This window comes from Trichoderma atroviride, chromosome 4 (assembly GCF_020647795.1).
Source record: "Trichoderma atroviride chromosome 4, complete sequence".
Classification (NCBI taxonomy): domain Eukaryota; kingdom Fungi; phylum Ascomycota; class Sordariomycetes; order Hypocreales; family Hypocreaceae; genus Trichoderma; species Trichoderma atroviride.
The window spans coordinates 2,894,480-2,913,665 of record NC_089403.1 but is presented as its reverse complement, the minus strand read 5'-3'; the positions used below and the strand labels follow the sequence as shown (position 1 = coordinate 2,913,665).

Below are 19,186 nucleotides of genomic sequence, written 5' to 3'. Positions count from 1 at the left end.
CAACGCAATCAATGCACGCCACACAAAAGACGCAACAAAGTGCCCGTAGTAATCGTAGTAAAATAGAAGAAGAAAAAAAACGGCTTCTCACTTGCCGTGTTAGCCTCCAGGCTTGCGTGCCGAACGCCGTCTTGCCCTGTATACTGTAGGCTCAATATGTGTGGCGGACGGATATCGGCTTCGTTCTCCAGTTCTTCCATCTCGCAACAGCTTCTTTGCCGGCCTGGGTGAATCCTCCGGCTCATTCGCCCAGTTTCACAAAGTTTGGGAGAACGCATTCATTACCAAGCCGGTGACAAAGTACTTGCAAGACAAAAGGAAAAGGCCGCGCGTGCTGGTTATTTGAAAGAAGGATACTTTTTCGGGTCCCTAGTCATGGCGGAAGAGCGAGGCAAAATACTACCAAGTAACAAAGCTTATTGCGCAGAACAAAGAAGCAAAGGGCAAAACGGGTAAAATCCCAGTAATAGCTGAAGAGAGATGGCATTTGCATCTTCATCTCATCTCATCTCATCTCACATTACACTCATACCGTGCCATTCCTTGTCTCTTTCCAGATACGTTCAAGCAAAGTTGCAAAGGCAACTCTGCGCGGCCTGGCCATCAATAGCCTGGCCCTCCATGGAAAAGACGGCAATTGGCAACCCCCCCCCAAAGAGACACGGCCGGTGTGGGGTGTATATATACAGAAAGACAGACTATATGCTGGTACTTTGCTACAAGTGCTTGGCTAGACAGCCGGGAATAAAGCACGGGATTCCATCAGCTGCGCGCCAAGGCGACTGAATAAAACAGCGAGTTTGCCAACCCGAAAAAAGAAGAGGGCTCCTCAAAAAGTCCGGTTGTTCGGTGCCGGGGCTGCCAGGAAAAGATGATGACTCGTGTTTACCTTGTTTGGTGGGCGAACCAACCCCCCCTCCCCATTCTTTTCTGGTTCGGAGATGGGAATAACCCAGATTTTGCAAGATTACCTCACTGTAGTTTCTTCTTATTTGGCTTGACACGTCCCTCTTCGGTCTCAATTTCTGCCGCCGGGCCGGGAGAGGGCGATAGACTGGAGCACGGCATGATTAATACCAGCAAGCCTCTGACGGGATGGACGGCATCGGGCTTGTCAGAAACGGTCCTTTGGCCAGCAGAAAGAGAGGTGAAGATGATGTCAAGAAGCGCAGAGCTAAGGAGCTCCCGAGCCCGAGTGCCGTGGACAGCCAACTCGCCTTGCTGTCGATTCATCATGGCCGCATATTCTTCCTCATTCTTTGTCATTGCGACAAAAGCAACGAAAATCGAGTCACCCACAGTGCAACACCAAACACCACCCAAACCACCTTGTCCTCGTGCATAATCAGCGCCGCGCCGCTACGGGACTGGCGGTATAATAAGGTCATAGAATTCCTCCTAAGCTTATTTTCAATACTCGCTGACCAAAAGGCTTAGCCTGCCGCCACTGACTGCATAGCGCCAATTCGCGACATGGATGCCCTGCTCGTGTGCCCGTTTAGCAGCTTTTTAGGAATCGTCCATGTTCCTTTCTAATTCTTGCTGCGCACACCCCCCTCCCCCCCCTCTCCTTTTCTTCTCTCTCTTTTTCCCTTATTTCCCCTTCAATTCTCTTTTCTCCCCGGTGCCGTTTTGCCCGCTGATGAGCGTCTTGTTGGTTTTGAGGAGGGCGTGAGGTTTGTGTAATTTTTTATCAATCCTCTAAATCTAGTTACATTGTTCTGCGCCTCCCCTAACAGCCCCCCTAAATAAAAGAAGAATCCGTGCCAGGAGCCGGTATTCTGGGTAAATCGGCACGATAATGTTTTCTCCTTCTCTTGGCCCATGGCTGAGAGGTTTACGCGTTGTCGGCGCTTGACGGCCGGGTTTACCATTTTACATGTACATGTCCGGCCGATGGCAGATCCAGTTGCACCGCATTAAATTGCTTTTCCCTAGTGCTAGTTTTCTTGGGGTAGCACGCCGCCATGCTTAATCTCAGTTCGAGGTTAAATTGAAATAAAGTAGGACATAGTAAAACATCCATAAAATAAAGTAACAGGGTAAAGTAAAGATAAAGAATGGCGTTATCCGTCCATTATTAATTACCCTTTTCAGGGTCCATGCGACTGTTTGCGCCAAAAAAAAGCGATCTAGCCAAGGCGAGCGTATAGTAGATTGATTGATCAAAATAAAAGAGACAATAGATTGCGCATCCCACGCATGGATTTCTCGGCGATGCTTGCCAAGCCATGTGTACAATGCGCTGCTAACAGTTTACAGCGGCTGGCAGAGTAACTCCGCGGGTATTGCGGCTTTGTTGCGGCTATATCTGGCCTCATCCTTCACCAAGCGCTAAGGGTCGCTTCTCCAGGGCACCAAGTGCCGTAGCTGCCGATGAAGGGGGGGCCGTGCAGAAACTTTGATTGCGTTTGGGTTTTTGCCCTTTGATCTGGTTTTGTGCCTTTGCTTCATTATTGCTTCGGGTTATTCTAGCTCCGCGTCTACTATCCACTGGGGGGCCACAATAGAGTCTCTTTTTCTCCTCTCTACTAGAGATTGCCCACATCCCAGGGCCTTTTGGCAATCCACCGGAGCCAGAGGGGCCGAACTTCCGACAAGCGCATGCGTATACACACACGCAGATATACGGGAGCATCTGCGGCTGGTGCCGTTCTATCCAAATACGGGCTTCGTGACGAAGCAGAGGCTCTTATACGAGGATTGTCTGGTATCCTCTCATCGCTAGAAGAGACGAGGATAAAGCGGCGAGTGTTTATTCTTAGCAATAGTTGTTGTAATTACGAGGTGAAACGAGAAAAAAAAGGAGATGATCTCGCCAGCTGTATTTTTGGCCATGTCAATGCCGTCCAGGCCGATCACCACCAAAGCTCAAGATTGCGCCATCACGCACATATAGGCGATATTCAATCCTCTCGCTTCGTCCCATCTCTCTGGTTCAGCATAATTGCAAGTGTCTTAGTCGCCGGACGGATTGGGCCGTAGAAATTAAGGTGTCGCATAAGGTCAGTCACTGGCAGCCGTACAAGGAAGGAGGATCTCCAGGCGGCTACTCGGCTCCAGGAACTACTCCTATACAGGCACAAGCTGCTGGGAGTACGTGGATAGCCTCCTGTTAATGCCTGTTGGTAAGGTATAGGCATTCGTACTACCGCCTGAAACTGCATCGCCTACGGTTCGCCGTTTCCCCACGATATCGAATTGTCCGAAAAAAGGGCGTCGAGAGCAGTGAGCCCGAGTATTTTGCCTCGAAACGGCAAATCCAAATCAGCCTCCCCTACCTAGAGCGAGGCTAGCATGTATTGTCTGTCCATGCAGCCTACCTATTGTAGAAAATGTAGCCGGAGCACGAGCAGATCTGGCCGCGTGGTGCCTTAGGGCTATGTACGAGTATAGTAGGTGTATATGTGAGTAGGTAGAGGATATTTTCTCCGTCGAGAAGGGGGGATGGCAGCTGTGATATTCGGGACTTATTTGCCGTGCGGGCTGTTTCGCGATGGAGAACGGTGCCGATATCCATAAGGCACGGGCCACCTCTTCTTTCTGATGCTTCTTTATTCATGCCGGGTGCTAATAAGCATTTGCTAGGTAAGACAGATAATGTGAGACGTTGCGCCGATCCCATGAGGTTAACGGGTAAGCATGTTTGCACTAGGCTCGTAGAGGGAATTCGCAACGTACAGATCAGCGCCTCTTGCCATCATAGCGCATCTAAAATCTCTCGAGAGATTGCGCTGCTCGTTGATGTGCAAGCTTGAAGCAGATACTATGTGCTTCAAGTTGTACATGCCGAGGCAGGTACCTTTTTTTCATTCCCTCCGACTCAAACATGCTTATCCATGCCACTGGCTCTGCTGGCATGTCTTTTCCAAAAGAGGAGGCAAGCAGAGCAATAATGCATGCGCCTAAGGGCACGCAAATGACGTGACGACAGATACGCCGCGGCTGGTCAGCGAGGCGCGAGATTTCGGTTCAGACGGCCAGCCTTGCCTTGGGGGCGTCGGCCAATAGGCGCACGCCCCTTGAGCAGTCGCCGCAACGGGCCTAGGAGGATACCGACGAGGAAAGAAGACTGAAAGCACTACTGTACTGTACAGTGTCTTTTCGCTCTCAGCGCCCCGTAATGACGTCGCCATCAGCATGCCGAGCCGGCTGCGGCGGCCTCGAGGAGGGCTGGAAGGGGTGCCCAGACACGCTTTTCGTTCTTGGCTCTGCAAGGCTATTTGCAGCGTGGCAGAGGAGTCAGGAGAAGAGAAGGGCCAGATGCGGGTGCCTAAGAGATATAACGCTACATGGAAAATTAACTTTAAAAATTGACAATGCACTTGTATACGAAGGATTCGCCTTTTTTTCTTTTTCCAATCTGCAGCAGGCAATAAGCGAGCGACAGATCAACAGCGGCACAGTGCGAGCTGGCTTCCGTCTGCCTCTTTGGGGCCAACAAGCGACGCTGATAAGCTGCTAGTCTAGACTCTTGATCGGCCTACCGTCCGGGTAATCGGCTTCCACATCGCTTCCATCCCACAGTCTGGGTTTCAGAAAATGGAACTGGGCTTGCTTCACTGGGAAAGTGCAAGACGGATGACCTTCCCAATCTCTCAAGCGGCCGAGATGCGCATCGCGATATCCTTCTTGTTTTTTCTTTCCCTTGATCATCCAGGTGTACCAAAAAAAAAAACCCAGTTTAGTAGCTGCCTAGGCACGACTAGCAATGCTTTTCGCTTCGACTCAAAGATGTTCATCAGGAACACTTTGCGCGGCCGTTTTGCCAAGCCAAGATTGGCGATCCTGGGCCCGCATCCCGTCTTTCTGCCTGCCTAGGAGAGAAATCTGCCTGAGACATGCAGTATGCTACGTAGCATATCTTTTCTGAAAAGAGAATGACCCTGTTTGACAAGAGACAAGTTCATTGATGCAAATTCTCGATGCTACGACACACTATCTGACAGCGTATTCTACTACATAGGCACTAGTAGCACCTCCCAGCATGTCTTCATTGACAATCAGTCCCATGACAGCAAATTGGACGGGGGTCCTTATCTCTGGCCATTCCCTCGCGGCTATTATAGCCAACTGCAATAACCCCATTCAGCAGACACTACATCTTTACAAAGCAGAAAATGGACAGCTGCGGTGCGCAAGAGCAGTCCATTGAGGATGCGAAAGAAGGTCATTGAGCATGCCCGGAGTGGATAAAACATGGTGCACGCGTCAGCCGTCATTGGATAGCGTTGAGTGCGTGGTGGGGACGCTACGGAAAAGTCGGCCGGGGAAAAAGTCTCTTTGCTTTCTTTTTTATTTTCTTCATTTGTGCGGCGGTTCCACCCTAAAGCCAAGCTTGCGCGTTTAAGCATGAATTTAAGCGTTGTCAGCCACTATGCTTGGCACGGCAACTATTTCCCATCTGCAAAGGGCAGAGGGCGTGGCTATATGAATGGGCTCTTTTCAGCGTGCACTTGGCAGCGTCCGATAATGGCGAGGACTCTTCCCAACCCACTTCCCGGCGCATCTCGGCGAACCTTGCCCTCCTCTCGCTGCAGCAGATTCCGGGCATCGATACAGAAAAAGCTGGCGCCTTGTCGCCATTCCTCTTCGCAGTCGCGGTGGAAACGGTGGCTTGCCATCGGTGGAGCCGCTGAAGCACTTGGCGCAAATCTAAGATGCCGTGCTTGCCGACTTGGCTTTCCAGGGAGAGGGGGCGTGTGGAGTTTGTGCGACCGGCCATTGGCAAGGGCGTCTCGTGGCATTGGCCAGTGCTAAAAACGCCGAGCCTTGCTGATCCTGGGCTTGGCAACCGTATTCTAATCATAGCATAGCAGCCAGACAATGGAGACGCCAGATTGGGAGGCCGGATTACGGAGTGTGTTGTTGAGCTTCATTTCCGCGTACTACTGCGACGGCCTTTTAACAGTTTGCAATGAGTACTAATTTGCGAAGCAGGCATCTATAACCAACTGCCAACGTCGGACTCTGGTGCTGGTGGTACGTAATACGGAGATGTCGTTTGATGGCGAGCCCGGTCTCAGCTTCTAGACACACAGTGTGTGCCAGCAGCAGCAGCAAAGAAACAGAAGCAGAAGCAGAAGCAGGGGCAGAAAAGAGGATAGGATACGCCGAGACGCATTCGAGATTCCGATTATCCGACTTTGCAGCAGACACTAGCCTCGGCGCCGGGCTGCTCTCTAGCATAAGGTTAATTCATTGGTCTACTTCAGCGCAAGGGCTCGTGACCCCAGCAAGCAGGAACTAAGTCAACACGTCTTGGGTTTGGATGCTTACTCGCGACGTGGTAGCAGGCTAAAGTCGAGATAGGACCTACTGTACAAGATCTACTTGTACTTAGTAGTCAATTTGTAATGATGCCTTTCGCTAGCAGGCGTGCTATGTGGATGCCTGCTCCATAGAGGCTATCTTTGCTGCTTTATTCCCACTCAATTGTGATATACCGCACTACCAAACCAACAGGTGGAGTGGAGGATCGTACCGCACATACCATCGGGTTTACGCTCCTTTCTTTCTGTCTTTTTTTTTTTTTTTTTTTTTTTTTTTTTCAATTCAGCTCCTTCTGGGGGATCCATTCGCCGGTGTTGAATCGCCCGGGTCCGAGGGTTCGAGCCTCGTCGGAGGGTTTTGCTCAAGCATCGAACCTATGCAGCATGCTTATCCAAGCTTACCACAAGGGCCAGGATATATGACAAATGGATGCCCGCAGCGAGCGAGCGAGCGCCCAATAGCTGCGTGCTAGGGGAAATATTGACTTTTGATTATGACAATGTAGGGTAAGCAGAGGCAGCCAATTCGAACCGGTCCGTGGACTTTAATAGCAAGCGTATTTTTAGCTCAGCTGGGATGGGGAGGGTCAAGAAAAGCGCCAGCGGGCACTTGGCCTCGTTGATCGCCCGCGCAGGAGTCGGGATTGTTCCTTTTTGGACAGTCGATCGCATTTTTTACGAATTACATGAGCAAGCAATGGGGAAAGGAGTTACCTTGCACACATGGATTAGACCTATTTATACGTACATGTATCTATACGAGAGCTGTAGGTAGTGCTCGTATGAGACAGCTCCAGCATCTACAGCATCGGGAGAAGAAAGAACCGGTCATATCCCGCTTTTCACCTCGTAGCTAAGGTTACCAGCTAATACTAAACTAGGTATTCGCACTTCTAATCGACAGGCATGGGGCCACGACAAGCCATGTCTTCTCTGGCTCTCCAACGGCCGTTGAGGCAGCTATCTGTATGCGATACTATGGAGCTATCCACGCTCTTTAGTCATGTAGGTTATCAGTAAAATGATCAAGTCCAAAAGTAGCTAGAATACCCTCCATCAGCGTAAAGGACATGTCCGAATGCGCACCTGTACCACCACCGTAACACTTTCACCCCGGGAGGATGCACAAAGTCTGGTTGTACCACCTATGTATAAGGTATTCAATGATTCGATGACATTCAGAGGGGAAATGGAAATAAAAAACCGGGCGTTTATACAACTCAAGGCGTTAAGCTTAACTTTTTTTTTACCGAGGAAAAGAAAGAGGAGAACAAAAAGCTTGGCCTTTGTTAGTGATGGACATGATTGGCCGCACACATTTCTTGTTCAGAAAAAGCTTCGAAGCTTTCTTCCACCCTTTATGCCTTTTTTTTTTTCGCCCATGCATTAGCGGGCATGGCGTAACCTTACTTTTAATCCTATCGTGGTTGCCAAGAAAGGGCGTATCTGGATGGTGCGACGCTGACAACATCTTTATTTTATTTGCTTTTCTTGAGGGGGGGAAGGTAGTCACATGCTTTTGAGATATGTGACGAAAAAAAGAGGCCTGTTTGGCAAGGGGGATGAGGATTGCGTATTCCTTTTTTTCTTATCTATCCTTTCCTACTGTAGCAGTCAAGTGGTATAGCCTGCACTGTGAGTGGGAGGGCTGTAATTTCAATGGCGGATGGACCGGAACAGAGAAGCCGGGTTATTGGGCTCTGGGGGGGATGGGTGTCGAGTATGTGGCGTGCCCTCTGCCGGCTTTCTGGCTATCGGCACGAATCGACACAGAGTCTTGTCAAGAGTCTTTGTTTCAAAAGGTAGTGAACAAGGTGAAAAAAGATAGTAATCATCTCTGTGCTTCGCACGGGAGTAGTGTATAGAGTGTAGCTATTCTGATTAGAAAACCGAAGACGCCATCGCGGAAGAAAGGCATGTGTATGAAGTACGTGGCTTGCATCGAATGGGCTGAACCTGACTCGACATACCGAGAGCCTGCCGGTGCCTAGGCATACCCAAATGAAAGATGTACACTAGGATGTTTGCCACTCTGATAGCCGTACATGCTAGTACGGGTCAACAAATTTGAAGCTTTGAGGCTTAGAGCAACGTCTTGGAAGCAAATCGCTCCGCCGTAGGCTGTAAATAAAGCAATACTAGTGTTATTATATCTTGGTTCCCCCCCTTTTAACGATCCATTTATTTCACCCAAGAACATTCCGATATCCGACACAAGAGAGAGTCAGACAATTCTCTGGTCAGGCTCACTCCTTTCTGGCAATCTTTACGCCCGCTCGGAAAATATCTTTGGCATAAGCAGGCATTGCACATGTCCTGCAACTACCAATACATATACTAGAGCGGCTATACTAATCTAAATTGTCCATACGATAACTATACAGTTGGACTATTCTATATTTGAACATTACAAAGATGCCCTAGAAACGTATTAGCTGTGTCCTACGCTGACATCGCCAACGCATATGGCAACTTCATGCACGCTTGATCTGAATGTGAATCAAGACAAGAACTTGAGCAGCTACACTGAGCAATTAGCTGTAACTCTAATTATCGATGAGTACCGCCTTTACAATATCGAATGCTGTGCACTTCACAGAGGGAAGGTAAGTCAACTCTGGTTTATGGAAGGATTAAGACCCAGAGGCATATCAAGATTTATACTGCAACAAATTATACGCAGTATGCCATTCACAACTTTCCATGAAGTTTTATCAATAACAACGACATGATTGCCTTGAACCCATTTCTAATAGTAATTTGACATATCGTTTGTAAGTATAGTGTAATTGATTGCAACAGCATGCTAGGTAGAATAATATCACCCAGCGTCAAAGAGCGTCAGCGACTATTCAACCTCAGACTTACTCCATTAGACCTACTCAAATGGAGGTATAAGCTTGAATATCCTGCGACTGGCCAATCTTACCTTGACTCTTGGCCTTTTCTTCAAGTTCTGGCTCATAAGCTGCATACTTACGTCGCCCGGTTAAAGGTGTGTCCACGCCCAATGTCAATCTGCCTACTATGTATTTACCTTCTTGTCTGTTTCTTGCTCAACGCTATCCCCAATTCAACCTGGCAAATTGTATAAAGCATGGATCTTCTCAGAATCTTGAGCCATCAAGAACGGTAGGTCGTTAGCTAATGAAGTACCTAGACGTATCATGGCAAATGCATCCAACTGATTCGCCCAGGGAGGGACCACGCGCAATATAACGATAGTTCAAGGAGAGAGAATAACTGCAACCCGAGTAACACCGAAATCAAGATGGTTCCCCTTTTGGAACTTAGGGGACTTCAGTCTCTATTCCCGCCTCGTAAGTGACTTGTAGAGAACCAGACTTGCTCCCATCTCCGCTCATCCAGGAATCTACAGCCAGGAAAGCTGCTGACGTGAATGCTCTGTTCATAATGATCCTGGAAGTATAATTATCGAAGAACTAGGACATCCAACGAGCTATCAGAGGTCCTGGAGCTTCGCCCTCATATGCGGAGTTACAAGCTCTTAACGTGTCTAGTAGATTCCCTTCGTCATCCGCCACAAGGCAAAAGAAGGGACGCTTTTCATTACATAGCCCTCCTAATTGGGGCTTCGCCAAGCGATTCTGGCCGATAGGTGTTTGATGAGCTGTGATTCCTATCTGCAAACGATCCTGGTCCAAATAAAGCAAGGGCAGTTAATTGAAGAGGGCCTTTATTTGCACTGTGTTCGGCGGCCTCAGATGAATTCATTTGAGAAAATGGTTTAAGAGGCTTATATGGAGGCGAGGAATTATTGGGAGGCAACCCCAATCATGATAGCACATCTTACGATAGAAGTGGCCTGGCTTGTTCGTGGTTGCAGATTCTGTAATGCAAGCCGCGGGCCTAAGTTACCTATGTGTCGTAGGTACTATGAGATTGCAACTGCTAGAGATTTACATACGTGAGAGATTTTATTACACTCTGTTGCAAAAATTATCATGATGAAATACACATTTCTTACTTCTTGACTTGAGAAAAGAAGCAAAGGCATATGATCTTGATCCTGCGTTATGACATGGTTGAGGAGACCGTGATGGAGGACTGTTATGAAGGCGTGGTGACTTGGAGGAGCGGCTCGTTTCCCTCACCCCGCAAGATACAAGGGAAATTGGCTCTAGCACTTCGTTGCAATGACTATTGTAGACGCCCGAGTGAATGGCGCATTTTATTGCTTCATCTTGGATAGATCATAGGTGCTGTATGCCCTCTTCTAAGAATCGCCAACTCAACTCGGAACCCTGTATCCCGGGCTAAAGGGCATAGTAGCTGCAGCCAAAACAGAGGGCCAAGTGCCATAGTTTTTTATCTTTTCTTCAAGTTTATCCTCGTCATGTTGGCCCAGTACGGTAGCTGCTGTCATCTCCGTCACATCACGACAGTTATTATAGACTACATCGTAGTGACTGCCTATTTTGGTCACTAAATAGGTAAGCCTCAGTCACCATAAATCACAAAAGAATATTAAATGCCTACTGAATTTGGCAATCTTTCTATCTGACCAGACTGTCATGCCCTTGAACACATACGAGGGGGCAAACTTTTCGCCCTTTTCAAAGTCAAACGCCTTTACGCGTGGCGGGTTGTTTTTCGTTACTTTTTGCTTATCCACGATTGAGCCCCAATCGAAATAGGTACCGGTCGTGGTGAGTGAAACGGTCTCGTCTGCTTCGTTTGCGACCAGCAGACATTTGTGGAAGCTCGAGGAACTTGTGGCGGTTCGGCCCCAAGAGATGACAAAAACAGCTCGCTGCTGAGGGGCCGATTTTGACTGCCTGAAGCGCATGGTTTTTAATTTTTGGGGGTGTTGTGCTAAGATGGAGGGTGCAATAGCAAGATTGGGGTCGGTAGAGGGGGAAGCCTGAGCATTTGTATGTGCATGTAGCCTTGTGTAGCGAGAATGAAGGATTGAGGGGCCAGCGCAGTAGCTGCAAGCAAATCTTATGTCTTTGCGATGGTGAAAGTTTTTGGTAATAAGAAATGTATAAAATTGAGATTGTTAAAATGGAAACATATTTATGGCAGTTTAGTTGTGTCCTTGATAGAAAATAATACTCTATTCTAGAATACCTCGTTGTCACTCACTGCAAACATGGCCGCACCGCAACAACAGCGCAAGCAATCGATGCTCGTCTTTGTAGAATGTACAATTTCGGGTGATATTAGGTAGCAATGCATCTTAAATAACGACGTGGCCTCGTCAAAAGCTAAGCCAGCCCTTGGAGCCTGTCGCTAAGGAGGCGTGCATCGGTCAATCCAGAGATATAGTGCAACTGAGCTGACTGCGTAGTTGAACAAGCCGAACAAAAGAATGATGGCGAACAAAACCATCATCTATGCATATTAGCCAGAATGAAGAGTTAATGGTGCAAGAAAAATACCTCGACTCCTTTCAGATACTGTTGCTGCAGTAATCGCTGTGCCTTGTCAATGACAAAAACGCACAATCCAATCGTGAAGACATAGAGCCCCCCCATTCATAAGCATAACGGGAATCTGCCAGAGGTACGCTTGTTCAACGCGAAGACTACGGCCTGGAGTAACAGTCCCCGCCGTCACATCTTCAGTTCCACTTAACAACTTTCGTAAGAGGCTTAACCCATCTATATAAGTGCTGAGTCGGTTCAAGCAAACCAATTGCTGAGACGCTGATGCAATCGCGGTAATTGAGAGTACAAGGCTACCATACCAGAGCGATTTGACTACAGTGATCTCTCCCTCGTTATCGCTACCAAAGTCTGCCCAGCTTAGGGAGCTTACAACGACACTGCTAATAAGTGAAGTCTATTAGGTCGACCTCAGCATTGCTTTGGGATTCGGCTGGATTACCAACGTACAGTAATAAGAATAGTGTTTAGCTGTGATACCATATTGTCTCTCCAAACCTTGGTTTGGACATTGCGTATGTCCGGGTCTGCTTCGTTTAGGAAGAGGTTGATAGGCTTATTAGCTGCTGTCCAAGCGGCACCGTGAACTGTGGTCGCAAGCTTGTAGAAGTTGATGAAAAGATCAAAAACTCCTCTTCTAAGGCTTCTTAGATTGTGGAGCATTCTATCGTAGCAGAGCATTCGGCTATGCATCCCGGCTGTAGAGGGAAAGAGATTGTTTAACTAGATCCTCGCCATGTATGTCTAGCAGCCTGGTCTTATAATTCCCTCAGCTGGCGAATCTCTCGACAATCAAGTCTGCCCCGTGAAGTTGCACGAGAATGCAGTTATACTTGAGATGAACTAAAATTAAATTCCTCTTTTTGACCCCTCAATTACAAGGCGATTTCGCATGCGAATAATAATGCCCCAACGTGGGGGCCTATCTGCGGGCAGCCTGATGAATCCTTGCCGGCCTGTAACGTGGAAACTCCCAATTGGTTATTGCGATGAGAGGGAGGCGAAAATGCACGCGCGCAGGCAGCAAGGCAGACATTGATGTTGGGAATGGACTTGGCAAGGCTGTGAGTTACCTTCAACCGCCCGCTCAGAATTAGTTCCAATTCCTTATAATTCTCTCCTTCTTCACATGTTCTTTCTAGTCATATACCACGAAGCTGTTTTGGCAGGATTGGTCTTAGCGCCGGACACGTATCGCAAAGGTGTGAATAACAGAGGCTGACTTGACATGGTGTTTACAAAACACCAACGATTAGTTTCAAGATTACATGTCGCCAACAAAACACTGCGAGCGCAATTTCGAAGTAAATAAAATGAAATCAATTTTAAAAGATAGCAGATGTTTATTTGAGTACTAGCTGAGATAATACTTTTTTTTACATGTCTTTCATTTTGCATTTGAACTCGGAGAGGTAGTTCCGCGATACTAGATGCCAACTTCTGTTATAATCCACAATCCGCCGCTTTCCAAGCACATACGACCATAGGTAATGGAAAATTCGGGGTCCCGTCTGCTCCCCCATAGACAAGCCATTAACCGGCAGATTAGTAGTTGAGTGGGTGACCATCAGCGAACACCGGCTGTTGTATGTTTTTATTTTTTGGCATCCTTTTGAAGAAGTTGTCGTCGTTGTGGTATAAGTGCTTCTAGCCGTCAACATCGTTACATACGACCATATCCATTGGAATATACGGGATCCCGTCCGCTCTCCCAGAGTCAAGCCAATGAGAGGCAGATTAGTAGTCAAGTGGGTGACCATTGGCGAACACCGGCTGTTGTATGTTTTTTCTTTTTGCTTTTCTATGGACACAATTGTGCTATAAGTGGTTTGAGGCGTCAACACTGTCACATACGACCATATCCATTAGAATATACGGGATCCCGTCCGCTCTCCCAGAGTCAAGCTAATGAGAGGCAGATTAGTAGTTGAGTGGGTGACCATCAGCGAACACCGGCTGTTGTATGTTTTGTCTTCCTTTTTGCAGCTTCTTTTTGATCATTCATCCATACAAGTCTGTTAGTTGTTTCTATTTTGATCTATTTGTGGCTTTTTTATATATAGACGTTGAAAGTATATCGAGCAGAGCAGCACATGATTCAAGACGTCGCACGTCCTTTTTTTTTTTTTTTTTTTTTTTTGGTCATGAATCGCTCCATGCTCCATGCGCTTGTGGGGTTATAATACGATGCTATGCTAGTCTCTACTGCTAATAGGTAGTCTGTATACCTAAAACATAGTTACTGTAATGTGGAAAGTTGTATTATAATGCCAAGGTGGTATATTAGATGGGGCGTGAGCAATATATACACTTATATATGCGTATGTATGTACATATCTTCATTTGGCTCAGCTTTAAGCTCATTTGCTTGAGCTGGGTAGAGCTTGATGTCTTTAGTCATTACTCCTTGGTACTCTCCCATACCAGCAACCAGAATTTGAAGCTTAATACATCACGCATGCTTGATACTTGATTCATGGTGGCTAGTAGAAGTGAATACGTTTCTCAATCTGTCATCACTACCTCTCTCTATGTAGGTAGATGATAGGCGCAGCAGTGTATACTAAATCTTGCTGACATGCATTCATAATGGGGTTGCACGGTAAGCTTCCATTTCTAAAAAGTAAAATTGGAAGTCCTGTACTTTCTTACAACTATGCGGTTTAATCCTACGACAACTAGTAAGTCGATGTCCCTCTGCTAGCGCTTCATTACCCAACATCCAGCATCCGTAATATACACATGAAAAGCCTCGCATAAATGTCACAAGGATAAAACAACCCCCTTTGCCTAATCTTGCAGCAGATAATTGCGTAGCGTATAGCTTGGCTAAAGCTTCTCTTGTGCAACTTTGCATAACAACGGCTTGCAGATAGGCTCAATTGCTGATGCGCTGCTGACTTAATGTTACCCTTTCCGGACACAGCCTCGTCCATCAGAACTCGAAGCTATAGTTTATTACCTAGTGCTTGGATCTAGCATTCCTTCTTCCGTATACTATTGGTGCTCCAGCCTAGAGAGATTGGCAAATCCCTTGCGGTTTATTTTTTTTTCTCTCCTTCTAATTCCCTCTTCTCTCCACACGCCCCTCCTCTTTTTTATGTGTGTTCTATTCTTGTAGTTCTTTTTTTTTTTAGTTCCCTGCTGTTACAATACAAGTATATCAAACCCACACCCTTCCACGCCAACTCGGTTCGTACGGCACGGCCGCCCAGCTTTTTCCCCATTTTCCCAGATTCAATCCTACCCTTCCTCTAGATTACTATTCATTCCCCTCACCAATTGGAAAACGGGGTTGTTAAAAGAGTGAAAATAAAAGTTTCACAACAGGGAGAGGAAGAAAAGCCACAGCGTCAACGGCCCCTTCAACCTCGATAATCCCTGGCCCCAGCGGATGATGCCTTCCAATAGAAGCCAAAATCCTTCGGCCAAGGAAGAGGTCACTCGCCTCTTTTTTGGCCATTCTGGTCACAAGCAAGGATGGAAGAAGGAAGGGATTGCCTATAAAAGAAAAAGAAAAGCGACGCTTATACTATGCTTGTACAAGCACGTTAATGGGCGTCTACTCCCATGTCGACTCATCGAGATATAGTAGCTGATTATGCTTATGCGAGACCAGCCCCCATCCCCCCCTTACAAAAGCCCGATCCTGGCCCTGGTATCCAGCAAACGGCCTTTGTAGTATCGTCCCTTTGCCCTTTCGGATGCGCCATGCGTTGCGCCACGCCCACTAGTTTATCAAACGGTGTGCTGGCGTCTCGAGAGCTGGAAACAAGCAATGAACACTTGAGAAATATGGGACAAGCGTGTCCCGGCTTTCTGCTCAAACCCTGGCTGGTGTCAATACACGGGGCCTGTTTGTTTCGTACTCGAGGCTGAGGCTGAAGAGGGGTGCCCCCTTATCAATGGCTCGAACCAATTCAATGGCTTCAATGACATCTGAACAGCCAAACTCGCAACCATCTCCTCCGTGGCGCCCAGCATTGTTAACTCAGCGCTGGGGGACGTCTCGGGTTCTGCCCTTTGGGGGCGGTTTTTTTTTTTTTGTTTCCTCATGCAATGCCCGCGCTGGTCCCAAACAGCACCCGACGAGGCTCTGATGAACGCGGGGTGAGGGCAATGAAAGCTGAAGCTGGACTGACGCCTAGGGCTGGCCGCAAGTCTCAAACAGGCAAGAAAAAGACACTCAGCTTAGGATGATGGAAAAAAAATCTCAAAATTTGATGCTTACTGGAGTTTAGCATGCAAACCACCGGGTAGGCAAGTTCTATTAGCCTGGAGATTCATGCGTTCTATAACTGAGTGCTTCCTCTGTTTAGCTGTAGGTCTGATCATTAAGAATATACTTGTTTCAGAGAGCTGCAGAGCCCCCAAGTCTATAGTCAAGGGCTAGTATCGGAGTTCACAGTGTCATTTATAATGGAATAAGTTTTGGGCAGCTGCGGGCTGGATATTTCCAGAGCTCTTCTCGTCTATGCTGTTGCCACTTTTTAAAAAGTGTCCCCTGTAAAAAGGAGCAGGCATTCAACGCAGCTTCACGGCCTCTCTCTGATGAATGGTGGGGTATTTTATTCTATTTCATCTTACAAATAGCCTGTTTTACAGTATCCTACATATCGCCAACAAGTCATATTGGCATCACAGTACGAAATGATAGGGCTTCTCAAACGTATTCTACTTCCTCATTCCAACCATCTATACATAACCATCCATGTATGGTCCCAATCTGGCAATTTTGAACGGAATACAAAGAAATCAGATCTCTGAATCCACAGCAGCACGGTTAGATGCGTTCCTGCAGCGTCACATTCATCATAGGTTGTGTTACCGTGACCAGAGAGAGAGAAAAGGGAGCCAGTCACTTCAGTTTGGGTACCATATCTCTGAACAAAGTAGGCAAGGCCGGGGTTGAGAGAGTAGAGATAATGCAAATCGCCGAACTCCAAATGAAAAAAAGATCTCATCGCTTTCCCGCATAATCGCGCCCATTGTCGCAGATGGGCAAATCGCACAAGATCTAATTTCCCCATTCGTGAATGGCAGCCACGCTCGCTGAGTGGGATCCAATCGCTACCGGAGCATCAGTGTCGGCCTCCCCGCCTCGCGTGTAAGGTGCTCAGATATAAATAAGAAAGAGAGACATGAACATTGGCACATGCAGCTTGCCACAAAGCCCGTCTCGTCTTTGAGCCCCAAGATCGGGTTGCGTCGTGTAACAATGAGTGGCGGCGTGGCGCTGCGTCATGCAATCGGTCCCCTGACGCAGATCGCCGTTTGCTGCTGCTGTGCGAGCAAGCTTGCCTGAAATGAAACAGTCCGAGGTAGGCAAGCATTGACGAGCACAACAGGCTGGTGGTTTACCATTTCCCGAGACGTCGGGGCAATCTCCTGTCTTAGTGACGAAGCTTGACGTGGCACAAAGTCGAAAAGATAGCCGCATTTAGCAATCGCAGCGCTCGAAATGGCGTGGAAATGGCACCACATCGCGGACGTTGGGCACACCAGTCAGATAGCTTAACAGGCGGTCAAAGCCAAGACCAAATCCTCCATGGGGAGGACATCCCCAGCGTCTCAGATCCAGGTACCACCCCATGTCGTTGGATCTGGCTTTCCGGTTCGTTGGGACCTCTAGACCATGCAGGCGCATGTTGTCCTCAAGCTCGGCAAGCCGATACTCTCTCATGGATCCTCCCGCAAGCTCTCCAAGATTAGGAACAAGGAGGTCGAAGCAATCGACCGTCTGCCCCTGAGGTGGGGGGGGATTGTGACTGGAGCATGTAGAAAGCCTTGATATCTCGTGGGTATTGGGTGACAAAGATGGGTTGGAGCGCATCGCTTGCTGCATCATACCCGATTTTCTCAGCCAAGTATTTCTCATGTTCTGACTGGAGGCCGGATCCCCAGACGGGCTTGTGTTCGAACAGGTGGGCCACGGGTTCGAGGATTTTGATGGCTTCTGTGTACGTCACTCGCGGCCATCTGGTCGGCACCATAAGACCCCTCCACCGCTGTTGCAGTTCCTTGACATCGACCAGATCTTCAAATGCTAAACGTTCCGCAGGGTCTCTGGAGTCGAGCCGGTGCTTTTCGAGTTCTTGAGCGGCACTGCGCTGGCTGAGCCCGCTAGCAAGCGACGCCAGCATTCTTTGGGCGAGGTCCATGACCTCATCCATGTCTTGAACGAAGCTCATTTCAGCTTCAAGCATATAAAACTCACTCAGGTGCCGAGAGGTGTCACTCTGCTCGGCTCGGAAGGTAGGCGATAGAGTCCATACATTTCCCAGCGCTTGAGCCAGAGCCTCCAGATGGAGCTGTGATGAGACAGTGAGGTACTTGGGGTCTCTGAAGAACTCGGAAGGTCCGCCGCTCTTGACGCTGAATGCTTCACCAGCACCCTCGCAGTCTGATGAGGTGATGATTGGGGGGTGGGTTTGCTGAAACTGTTCATTGAAGAAGAAATTGTTTAGGATTGCCATGGCATCTGATCGTAGCCGGAGGAGCGTTGAGTTGAGAGGAGTTCGCGGCCGAAGATGTGATATTGCTCGCAAGCTTTCTGGTGTTTGGTACTTGTTCTGAATGGGATATGTCTTGACAGACGTCAGAATGGATAAACGTTTCAGGGGGGGAAACTGTTTGCAAAACGGCTCCAGCCTTACATGGGGATCAGACAAGCCAAGTATTTCCACTTGGTTGACTTGTAATTCAGCCGTAGCTGAGGCCTGAGCCTGGCCACGACTTGTTTCCGTGATACTGGGCACTTCTGCTTCTTGCACGGATATCGACGCCGGTAAGCTTGCTGCTGAGGCATGCTCTGAACCATGGCCGGGATTCTTCAAACTCAGCTGGTGGTCAGCCAGGGCTGAAGTGCCTGCAATTGGACTACGACGAGCAAGGTTGTCACATCGAGACTCTACATTAGGCAGCAATTTGGAGGCGCTACTATGCCAGACCCCCTTGAGGCGAACGGCTGCACCCGGGCGTATACTACGAGGCCTGTCAGCTGCTGCTCGCCATGATGCTGGGACGAGGGCTTGACGTACTCTGCGGCCAAGCTCTTGTCAACGACAGCCTGCATTGGCCTCATGGAGGATCCGTCGGTGATGTCAACGAAGCGCACGCTGGAGCTCTTGCGAACCGACCTGACCCAGCCGCAGACTTGCACATCCGAGACACGGCCTTGAGGCTGCCACTCTTTCAGGTCTGCCACCGTCCTGATGTCCCCGGCACCGTCGCTGGGCACACGCACTGAGTAGCATCGCCTATAGGCATGGGCAAAAGGATGGCGTCGGTAGCGCCCAAGCAGGCGGAGGGAACGAGACATGTTTGGCTGTTGGCCGCTCACGGGGACTTTGGCAAGGCAGCAAGACGTGAGCAGAGCGTCTCATGACGTGTGCCTTTGGACCGAGCAGGGAGATGGCGCAGGGCTTGTCTTGGGTTCTGCGCCGTATTAGATGCCAGCGGCCATCATATGTCTCGTCTTTAGATTGGAAAGAGGTTGCTTTT

At 48.4% G+C, this 19,186-nt stretch overlaps 6 protein-coding genes across 6 annotated transcripts; all 6 read right to left on the bottom strand.

Annotated features, from left to right (window-relative positions):
• Positions 1-864: 864 nt before the first annotated feature.
• Positions 865-1,453, bottom strand: TrAtP1_008302 (uncharacterized protein). Its single transcript, XM_066113862.1, has one exon. It carries the CDS (start codon positions 1,264-1,266, stop codon positions 973-975), a length of 294 nt encoding a protein of 97 aa, XP_065969951.1. The 5' UTR covers positions 1,267-1,453; the 3' UTR covers positions 865-972.
• A 3,973-nt stretch (positions 1,454-5,426) lies between these two features.
• TrAtP1_008301 (uncharacterized protein) lies at positions 5,427-5,747 on the bottom strand (the record flags this gene model as incomplete). Its single annotated transcript, XM_066113861.1, has 1 exon — positions 5,427-5,747. One exon carries the CDS (start codon positions 5,745-5,747, stop codon positions 5,427-5,429), a length of 321 nt encoding a protein of 106 aa, XP_065969950.1.
• A 4,990-nt stretch (positions 5,748-10,737) lies between these two features.
• Positions 10,738-11,111, bottom strand: TrAtP1_008300 (uncharacterized protein; the record flags this gene model as incomplete). Its single annotated transcript, XM_014086659.2, has 1 exon — positions 10,738-11,111. The coding sequence occupies exon 1, from the start codon at positions 11,080-11,082 to the stop codon at positions 10,738-10,740; it is 345 nt and encodes a 114-aa protein (XP_013942134.2). The 5' UTR covers positions 11,083-11,111.
• A 205-nt stretch (positions 11,112-11,316) lies between these two features.
• Positions 11,317-12,494, bottom strand: TrAtP1_008299 (uncharacterized protein). The gene is made up of 3 exons (XM_014086658.2): positions 12,134-12,494; positions 11,678-12,080; positions 11,317-11,630 (listed from the first exon to the last, which is right to left on the bottom strand). The coding sequence occupies exons 1-2, from the start codon at positions 12,374-12,376 to the stop codon at positions 11,724-11,726; spliced, it is 600 nt and encodes a 199-aa protein (XP_013942133.2). The 5' UTR covers positions 12,377-12,494; the 3' UTR covers positions 11,317-11,630; positions 11,678-11,723.
• A 4,629-nt stretch (positions 12,495-17,123) lies between these two features.
• Positions 17,124-17,366, bottom strand: TrAtP1_008298 (uncharacterized protein; the record flags this gene model as incomplete). Its single annotated transcript, XM_066113860.1, has 1 exon — positions 17,124-17,366. One exon carries the CDS (start codon positions 17,364-17,366, stop codon positions 17,124-17,126), a length of 243 nt encoding a protein of 80 aa, XP_065969949.1.
• A 25-nt stretch (positions 17,367-17,391) lies between these two features.
• TrAtP1_008297 (uncharacterized protein) lies at positions 17,392-19,004 on the bottom strand (the record flags this gene model as incomplete). Its single annotated transcript, XM_066113859.1, has 3 exons — positions 17,392-18,270; positions 18,340-18,667; positions 18,724-19,004. The coding sequence occupies 3 exons, from the start codon at positions 19,002-19,004 to the stop codon at positions 17,392-17,394; spliced, it is 1,488 nt and encodes a 495-aa protein (XP_065969948.1).
• Between the last annotated feature and the right edge of the window lie 182 nt (positions 19,005-19,186).